The 10,408-nt window shown below is 37.6% G+C and overlaps 1 protein-coding gene across 1 annotated transcript in view; it reads left to right on the forward strand.

The window, feature by feature from the left end:
• The window catches only part of LOC107736842 (collagen alpha-1(XIX) chain-like), a 196,366-nt gene that overhangs the window by 157,571 nt on the left and 28,387 nt on the right, over positions 1-10,408 (forward strand). Inside the window, exons 33-41 of the mRNA XM_016548200.1 lie at positions 2,943-3,047; positions 3,444-3,497; positions 3,818-3,871; positions 4,183-4,236; positions 4,412-4,465; positions 5,653-5,697; positions 6,699-6,749; positions 6,860-6,904; positions 8,724-8,750. Coding sequence (XP_016403686.1) covers positions 2,943-3,047; positions 3,444-3,497; positions 3,818-3,871; positions 4,183-4,236; positions 4,412-4,465; positions 5,653-5,697; positions 6,699-6,749; positions 6,860-6,904; positions 8,724-8,750 — 489 coding nt within the window. The remainder of the gene's footprint in view (positions 1-2,942; positions 3,048-3,443; positions 3,498-3,817; positions 3,872-4,182; positions 4,237-4,411; positions 4,466-5,652; positions 5,698-6,698; positions 6,750-6,859; positions 6,905-8,723; positions 8,751-10,408) is intronic.

Consider the following 10,408-nt stretch of genomic DNA (forward strand, 5'->3'; position numbering starts at 1 on the left):
GCAGTGAGTTCGTGAACGGACTCCGTGGCCGTGACAAGACAGTCTGCGAGTTCGGAAGCGGACGCCACCACCTCTGGAGGTTCTGCAGCGGATTCAGGCACAGGAAAGGCCCTTGGCACAGACTCGTGAATAGGAGAGGCCACTGAGACAGACTCATTGGCAGGAGAGGCCACTGGGGCAGATTCATGGACAGGAAAGGCCTCAGGAGCAGATTCATGGACAGGAGAGGCCTCAGGAGCAGATTCATGGACAGGAGAGGCCTCTTGAGCGCATTGTACAGCCCACACGCTTAAAATGGCAACCGCCATTAAAGTAAGGGCAGCAGAGGGCGGCAGGACCTCTAGGACTGTTGGGCTTGAGAGCACTGACATCAGCGGGATGCCTGCAGCGCTCACCGACATCAGTGGTAAGTCCATCACGCTAGCGATCAGTCTTTTCAGTCTTGGCCCAAGCTCCGTGTCCGACTCAGGCGTGGCGGCCATCTTGGCCGGGGACTCAGGCGTGGCGGCCATCTTGGCCGGGGACTCAGGCGTGGCGGCCATCTTGGCCGGGGACTCAGGCGTGGCGTGAGCAGAGCAGGCTGTAGCTTGGCAGGCATGACATGTGCAGGCTGTGGCTTGGCAGGCATGACGTGAGCAGACTTTTGGGAAGTGTCATGTTCCTTCTCCATGACACCCACCGTGAAAGCAGATCCACTCAACTGCAGAGCAAAGTCTATATACTGTTCTAGTGACCAGTGTGGGGTATTACGTGGCATTAAACATGGCATGTCTTTACTTAAACCAAAACGAAAAATGTCTTTTAAGAAAGTATCATTGAAGTCCACTTGATAGTAAAGTTCACAAAAATCCTGAACATAATCCACTATGGAGCGATTACCTTGACGGTGGCAAACCAAGCGATCTGCTGGGTTCATTTTTTGGTGGTCGTGTATTCTGTAACAAATCAGTCCACTGAAGGCAAGTGTAGTGAAGAACCCAAGTGCAGTTTATTTAAAAAAACAAAGGAATAAAATAAAAATGGGAAAATACTACCAAATAACCCCCATTCCTCGTATTATTTTAAATTTTTTCTTCTGTGAAACACAAAAGAGGATATGCAAATATCAACCCGCTTTTTTTTTACACAACAAAATTAGATGATTTATATACTTGCAATTTCAAAAAGCACCATAAAATACTATATAAAAATTGTGAGCACGGCTTGTCTTTGACTTAAGTAAACTGTTGCAAGATTTGAGAAAAAGCCATATGGACTATTTTTACACTATTTTTTTTTTTATAATTTATAATTTTATTTTATAAATATTCCTTTAAATAAATTAGTTATTTATTTGATTATTTTTTATAATTGTCTAATTGTCTATAATTGTTATTTATAATGAAGATCTGATTCACAGTTTAATGCCAAAATCTAAAAATGTCAAAGCATTCAAGCAAATTTTTTTTTTTAGGTGTTCTCCCTGTTGAAACCCTTTTTGAATGTGTACGAATTTCCTCTTTTCTTCTCTAATGCTATGTCGGTCACATGCAATTTGCTAATTGTCAGTCTTGCACAAAGAACACAAATATAAATGTGGTTCCTGAATCGCCCTGCTCTTATTGAACAGGTCGGACTAATGCACTAGTAAATTGCTACCTTCAGATACACGCTGGTTTCACGTACGAAAAGTGCATCCAATGTGAAAGGTCAACGCAATCCTTGCAACCCATTACGGTAAACCATTGATTACGCTTCGCAAGTATACAGTTTCACTCTTAAAGTGCAGAAGAGAAAACGGTTGCTTACTTAGCCCCAGAGTTTCAAAACCGCTTTTGAAAGCACCTTCACTTCTGCTTTTCCTGTTTCTCTCTGTATCAATCTGGCAAGGTTAAAATCTTGGGAAAAGGCTTAGGAAAAAAAAATTGTACTTCCCTAATGCATCACTGCCTGTGAATTGTTTGTAACTTTGGGATTGACCTTTAGCGTTTTTAGCTGTGTGCAAAGCTAGATTCCCGTGCCATATGCGTCTATGAAAGCTGGTAAAAGCATAAATCCAGATTGGCAAACATTAATGCAATAAAGGTCAGAAGCAGATAAACCTGTCTAGAGCTCATGAGCACAAAAAAGGACGTTGGAGTCTGTTTAGTGTTTTTTCACAGTAAGAGTGAGGTAAACTGTGCCATGTCTTTTAGAAGAAATTAGATGGAGGTCAAATTAATCCTTCTCATCATCTTTCAGAATATCTACTATAAAATTATAAGGAAGCATTTATGACATAATCATAGAAATATCACTTCTCGAAATGTCAAAACATTGTCCATGTCAAGGTGTAAGTTGAATCATTGGTGAATTTTTAAACCATTTTAAATTAAAATATAAAGATGAATGAGATCATTTACAAATGCACAGTACCATTTCAGAACTTCAATTTGTTGCATATTATTCAGGACTTTCATATTCAGCTAAATAGGTTTTATATGTTTTATATTAATATTTCCTGCATTCTAAAGGCATACTAAAACTGTTAGCTGAGCAACTGACACAACTTTAACATCTGACGCAGTTTAGTCCACAAAAATATTTCTGTGCTACCATTTTGCTTCATTTTAATTGTTTTTAGACCAATAATTTACTATGTTTTATACATTAGCAAATCACTAAGATGTGTGATATGTATTTTAAAACAGGAAAAGTTTGCATTTAAAATAAAACTCATTTTACCTGCCAAATTTTAGTTTGATATGCTTTGATTGTTTCAGTATTCGAGAAAATCCTTTAAATTTTCTCATCTGCATCATTTAATCACAGGCAGCTGTATATGATGGATCCTTTCTGAATATGTGGACCTAAAGAAAAGTTTAATTTTGAGATGTGTTGCATCCTGAGCTTACCTGAACAGAAGGAGAATGAGATTAAAAGAGAGAAAGTCGGATTTCTGTGTGTGTTTGTGATTTTGGCAGAATGCCTGTAGTGTGTGTCAGACCAGAGTACCAGGATTGCCAGGGCAGAAAGGAGAAAAAGGTTCCCTTGGAGCTCCAGGTATCCCAGGAATGGATGGAGAAAAGGTAAAAATGGCTGCAAACACATTTAATCTCCTCACTAATTAATATTCTGTTCCTCCACCTGAGATTCCCTAGCACTGATTGCTGTCATCTTTTCTGGCTGATTGTTTATAGATGGCACCATTGTAGACACAAATACACCAGACATTTCTGCAGTCCAGTTATTTGATATGAATGTGTATATAATATGAAACAGTGTTTTTTAATCCTGGTCCTTATATGAGCTTGTGCTCTCATTCTTTAAAATGAATCCCGCTTTGTTTGATATTTAATTATTTAACATGTTGACATTCATACATTAACTGTGGCCTAAGTGTTCAAATACTTTGCTGCACTACTGCATATTCTTGTGTCTGTCTTGTGGATCTGGCTCCTTATGTTCTGGGTTGGCTTTGACAGGGGGATCAGGGTCTTCGGGGCCCAGCTGGTAATCCTGGAAAAGAGGGTCCCAAGGTAAGCCGCCCTAAATCAGAGATTAGAGAAGAGAATCGTGTGATTGGCAGACACATGAGCTTTAGCTGTAATTCTTGAAGTACATTTCCTCTGTTACAACAAGGCATTGCAGGGCAAATATATTACACATGGTGCAACAATTGTAGCAAAAAATGGTTTGCATACTTGTACAGTCGAGTGCCTGAATGTGAGACATTCAGTGACAGGCAAGAATTGAGGCCAGAGATAAACATTAATAATATATGAGAGCATTCTTAGAGAGAAACTAAATCAAAAGATTGTACTTACTGTCTCAACTATTTTCCATCTGTCTCGTATAGGGAGTGAAGGGTGAGAGAGGCTTTCCTGGTCCGATGGGGGATAAGGGTGATGAGGTGAGTTATCAGAATTACACGGTGCAATGCGACAAATCTAAACTAATCCTTGTAAAGTTGTCTGATGCGTCATAGTTGTACACTGTATCTCTGAAATGATACAGAGACTCTGACTCTGCATATATAGACTCTGCATCTGAAATGAAATGATTTTATTTGTTTGAGTAGTTTGCAGTTTGCATAGGTATTTAAATAAACTTATGTTGAAGTTTAGCCCCAAGCTCACAGTTAATTGGTCCAAGGTTAGAGAATGCATTATCATACAATACAATTATTACTACAATTGTTTTTGTCTGTTTCTCTATTCCTAGGGGTCCCCAGGTGTGCCAGGATTGCCTGGATCCACAGGCCGCATGGGTCCACAGGTGAGAATTTTCCAACAAAAATAAGTGTTATCATGACTTCATAATTACTACATGGCTACTACATTTTTTTTTGTCAAAAAAAAAATAAAATAATAAAAATCATTATTTAATTTTTAATTATTTCATTTTGGTTATTTAATAAAAAATAAACTCATGCATATTCCTCTGCATTTAGGGACTTATTGGCAGACCAGGACCTGTTGGGCCCCTAGGACCAAAGGGAGAACGGGTAAGCATAATTAAGTGATCATTTCTGTTTTAAGATTTTAAAATAACGTTAAGTACTTTAAAAAAAATATATAATGTTATTTCAAACCCAGAAATAATATAATTATTTGTGGAACACAGTGAGATGTTTGCAAACTGTTCATGCTATACTTTTCCATAGAATATACATTATGGACATGGATAATGTCAAGTGCATAAGTGAACACTAGATTTGGGAGCTGCTGTTCAGGAAAAAAAAAAGAATAATGAATTAAAATTTGGACCGTTTCTTTCACAAAATTATCATATGTTCTCAGAAGGCCTGAACTATAGTGCGAATGGACCACTTTCATGATGGCTTTGTATCTTTTTTTTTAATCTTTAAAATGGTTCATTGTGTCGGCGCCGTTAGCCTTGTGGACAGCGTGCTGACATACAGCGCCGTTGCGCTACAGGCATCCCGAGTTCGAGTCCCGACTCGAGGACCTTTCACGATCCTGCCCCCCATCTCTCTCCCACTTCGCTTCCTGTCAGTTATGATCTGTCCTATTGTAATAAAGGTGAAAATGCCAAAAAAATTAATCTTTAAAATGGTTCATTTTGTATTCCACTTAAGAAAGTTATACAGGTTTAGCACAACATGAGAGTGAGTAAATAATATATATTTTTAAAATGTTTGGTTTATAGACTAAACAAAATAAAATTGTTTATTTATGTATATCATCTTAAATGTTATGTTTAAAAATTCCAGAGTTAAACTGAATTTTATAGTGGGATTAAACCAAAATGTAAGGCATATCTTTTTCTCTTTTTCACTTTTCCAAACATTATGATTCTTTGACCCATCTGCATCTGTATGAGTCACACACACTTCCTGATAATTGGTTGGAGTAATAATCACAAACAGTTAGCGGGAGATAGTGAATATGAGCTAGTGGTGTGCCCTGCAGTGTGCAGATATGCACTAGAAAGGGGATAGAGGCATTTTTCATTGGTTTTCATCAGCTGGTCAGCTCTACTGAGAGCCAACCCAATAGAGCCAAGGGGCACCAAGTCTATCCTCAAAACTTCCAAATCCTCTATCTGACACCTGTTATTAACATTTGCTAACACTGCAGTTGGCCTTGACTCTCAATGCAATCACATACTTTCTTTGGAGAGGCAGTTTGTGTTATGCGTGTAAAGAAAAGAAATGTCTTTTTGTTTCAGGGCAGCGAAGGACTGCAAGGCAGACCCGGACCTCCTGGACCCCCTGTAAGTTCTGAATTAAAGTGTGCATTTTCTACACCACTAGGAATTGCAAACATAATTGCAAAAATAATGAATGCTTTCCTATAGGTTTCCATAACTCTTCCTGCTGTCTTTCATTGGTCGCCAAACAGATAGCTCCGCCCCAATCTAGCATCACATGGTTGGAGTTTTGAAAACAATACGCAATGTTTTGATAGTGCACCAGTATTTATCCTTTTTGGGAAAATCAGCCTACAAGTGGTTTATTCATAGTTATCTCTGCATATAAAGATAGAATGGGGAAAAATAATTTTACATAGAAAAAAAAATCAGCTATAAATGAGATGGGTGTAAGTGAAGATGGGTATTTGATTAAAGTGTGCTTTAATCAAATAAAATACTTTTTTGAATACTTTTATTTGTAGTTTTTTTATACAGGTTCAGACCTAAATATTAGCTTCAGCAGCCCACGTAACCGTGTGGCTGTCATTTCAGTGAACATTAAATATGCAAAATCTATTTTCTTCAACACTCCAGCTCATTTCAAACAAGCATAAGGAAATAAAAAATTGAAATGTAAACAGTATGCAATGCTCTAATACATTAAATTGATAGCCATAATTTCATAACCACATCAGTAGCCCAAGAAATGCAAACAACACAGCAATTTTAGACTCTTATTTAGTTTGTTTCCCTTATGATTTTATAGCTTGGTTAATGATAAATAAGGAGAAAAATCTCATTGACTTGTATTTGAAGGAGGAACCTATGACATATCTGGAAACCATAATATTGTAGCGTCTGGACCACTCAAACACACAGTATATATTTTGTTAGCTAGATTTAACAAATACTCTGTAACACCCCAGGAAGCCGAACAGGCCCCTGGTTCCATAGCAACACTGACACCAGATACATTTACGATCTAAAGGAATGTGAGCAGAGACTCTCACTGCATTTTGACTTGAGCCAATAAGCAAACACCTAGCAACATGCGAAAAACCTTGTAAACTTGTTCTTTTCAGGGTGTCTCATATGCAGACGGCAATGGGATGAGCAGTCTCTATAAACTTCAGGTAAAACTTTAACCTGATACTAAAACACACTCACAATATTTTAGTATGTAACATATATGTCATATTGTTCACACTTCATAAACTGCAGTAATCCTTTTTATTATTTACAGAATGGCGCAGCTAATACAGGTCAACCCGGACCACCAGGGCCCCCGGTATGTGTCGTATATTTTAAATTATGTCCCACATTAAATAAATAGCTCTTTGAACGTAACCCACCACAGGAAATCAGTTGTAGCACTTTTAATGAAGTTTAAATGTCAATACACAAAGAAGCTACATTGATGTGGGAATCTGTATTCGGTTTCGCTGCTGTCCGCCCCTGATTTCAAGAGGTTTACACTGCATGAATTGAAGGACGGATCACGGCCACACAGACACAAATCTAAAACTCAGACAATGACAGTAGCCCAAAGGGAGAAGGGCAAAACAAACCCATCACACATAGTCAACAAAGTAGCTGCTTGTAAAGAAGGGGTAATTAAAATGCAGCGCTTTAACAGGGAAAAATAAAAAATAAAAAAATAAAAAAAATATATATATATATATATGTATGTGTTTATGTAGTATGTTAGACTAGTTTAAGTGTTTATGTAGTTAATAAAACCTTACTTGTATCACACTTGACGTGGTTCATTGTTTGCTCATAACTGGAGTCACAATTATTCATATTTCCCATGAGCTGATTCGTTACAATATCATATTGATTTGGGCAGGTTATTTTGACCTATTTAAATATATATTTATATATATATATATAAAAGAGCTTTTCTGCCCTAGCGGAATCATCCGATTAGCTTGTCAACACAGCGACACGCACACTTATCTAGTCTGTATGTAATGTGTCCTTCCTTTCCATGAAGAACAAGAGTGTATTCCCTCCTGGGCCATCTTTACCACACCGCCCAGAACTCTGAAAATGCTAAACCCTTATCAGTAGGTCTGAAAGAGGACACTCTCCAATCTCCCTCCTCACTGCGATAGACTCAAGGAGCTGCTTACAAGTCCCTCGGGGTGCTTTGTTTCGGTTTATCCTCAGCTGAACTTGTTCTAAGTGGGACGTGACACCTCCCACAGCATCCTAACATTATTTAACCTCACAAGTGAATGGTTTAAAACTCTACATAGGCATAAACAGTCACTCATGCACAGCACACATCATGCCTTAAATTGTTAGATAGATAGAGCACCATTCAGAATTCAGTTAAGGATGCCTTAAAAAAAACGATTTAATTTGCTGAATTTTAATTGAGGTACTGTATTTAAATAATTGAGGCAGCAAATGGGAATTCAGAATTGTAATTCAAGTTTGAATTACAATTTGAATTTATCTTAACCTACACCCCTCTTTTCAACAAAGAAAAAAAAAGAAAGGCATAACCAAACTAAAATAGTTAGTTAATGAAGTCAAATATTTATCTAATAACATTGTTGTGGTGCTCTGTGGCAAAATTATAATCTCTGAGTTGGATGAATAACTTGTTTTGGTCGTACTGAACCGAGTTAATATTTCTAATCAGTCGAATAAAAATGTATTCTACATATGAATTGTTAATTACATAATGTAATTATTTATTGTACACTTCCTAACATTTCTTTCTTGTGTGATTCAAATTTCTTTGAATTACAACCCAGTAAATTCTACTTACTGTCATGCCAATTAAACTTCCTGGGGTACGTTGTCAGTTTAATTCCAATTCACACATGAAATGCAAAAGATCCGATTCTTAAATTCTTAATTGTGCGCTACCCTGTTAGATTGACAGCTCACTCGGCTTTGGAACAGAATTCTGTCAGCATAATTCCCTCGTGGTTCTTTTGTTTGACAGTCACTTGATTGTGTTACTGTTTGACAGCAAATCTTAGCAGATGCCATCCAGCTAATTACACAGATTGGATTAATTGATAGCACACATAGCAGTAAGGTCAAATAAGGTCAGCTTCACAGGCTAATTTTGTGCTTTTGATTTCCAGGGGCCCAAAGGAGATGAAGGAAGGATGGTGAGTGTTGCGTCGCTGTGATTTGTATTGAATGGTCTTCTGTCTTTCTATGCCTCTGGATTGAGAGAAACAGATCTGGCCAGCACTTGCTTTCTGGCTAGTCTCCATTAATCACAGCTCCTGGCTCTGAAGTAGCCAGAGAGCAGTTGAGCACAACAGTTTAGTCACACAGCATTCTCAACAAAATAAGTGATCAGGAACGGCACCTAAATCAAATTGTCTCTGCCTGTGGGAGGTTTTGTGAATGCAGTACATGCACAGCTCCCAACAAAAACACATGCACGACAACGACAGATCCCTACAATAGCAACAATGCAGCTCCAGCAGCCAAAAAGCTGGCACTTCCTGTTCTCTCGGGTGCAATTTTGATATTTTTTATTGTTTCTTTTTTTGCAAAATGATTTTTCAGCGGCATGCTAATTTGACATTTGAATAAATGGTCCCAGCAGTCTCCAGCACTGCACTAGAATTGCCCCCATCTGTCTCCAGTCGATCCTCTTTCTGGTCCCATGTAGGTCTGCGCTCTGTTATATGTGGCAGTCTACATGTGCGACAATTACTGCCGCAATCCGTCTCGGTGGTGGGGCCCGTTAACATGGCGCCCGCTGCTTTCCGTCAATAGCGACTGAGCCATGAGACGAATGTAATATACGATGCTTGTACTCAGATTTTTCAGCACTCCGTGGACGGGTTCGGTGTGGAGAAGCAGCCAATCATTTGGGGTGAATTATGAGCTGCTCTGTTTGCGGCGAAGTACGTATGATTTATTAACACGGCAGGCTAAATGAAAATGGAAGGAGGAAAGTAAATGCTTTGTCAGGATGGTAATGCGACAGAATTAGAGTTAACTTGACGCACTTGTCAGGATGAAGATAAATATGTGGGTTTTAATTGAAATAATCAGTGACATGCTGGAAAAATGGCATTTGGTGTTTTTTGAGCTGCTAAAATACATTACACAAGGAGTCTGGTAGCTACACTGTTGTGATCTGCTCCATCAGTCGCTTTGACCTGGAAATACATTTTGAGTTCCACTGAAGGAAACAGGAAAGTCACAGCTTTCTAAAGATTCAAACCATTGCTGTGATATAATCTTTTAGGAGTATTTCTTCAACTTTGGGCACTTTTATGGCCCAGGGGTTGATTTTATATTATATATAAGTTAAATTATTTTGTGTGTGTGTGTGTGTGTTTGAAGGTAACAGTAAATTTGACATTTTTACCATGCTTTCATCATTTAGTTTTACTGCTTTTCAAATGCCATATGTATAGATTTGAATGTTTTACTTTTGTCCCAAAGCCAGAACATCCAATATTCAGAATATCCAGCTAATCCATCATAAAAATATATAAATATTACATTTTGAAACTATTATATTATAAATGAAAAGTAAAAATGAACCATTTCAATATTTGTGTGAAAATGCTGGATCACGCAATGCAGTGTAATGGCTGCTTAAAATTCAGCTTTGCCATCATATGACAAAAAATACATATTAAAATATATAAAAGTAGAAAACGTGTTCTTTTTTACTGTAATAATATTTATAATATATATTGCTGTCTTATTTACTGTATATTTTAATATTAAATCAAATAAATGCAGCCTTGTTGAGCATAAGCCACTTCCAAACATAAAAATAAAAAATAAAACTTAA

The sequence above is a fragment of the Sinocyclocheilus rhinocerous genome, unplaced genomic scaffold (assembly GCF_001515625.1).
Source record: "Sinocyclocheilus rhinocerous isolate Xijiao unplaced genomic scaffold, SAMN03320098_v1.1 scaffold1214, whole genome shotgun sequence".
Taxonomy (NCBI): domain Eukaryota; kingdom Metazoa; phylum Chordata; class Actinopteri; order Cypriniformes; family Cyprinidae; genus Sinocyclocheilus; species Sinocyclocheilus rhinocerous.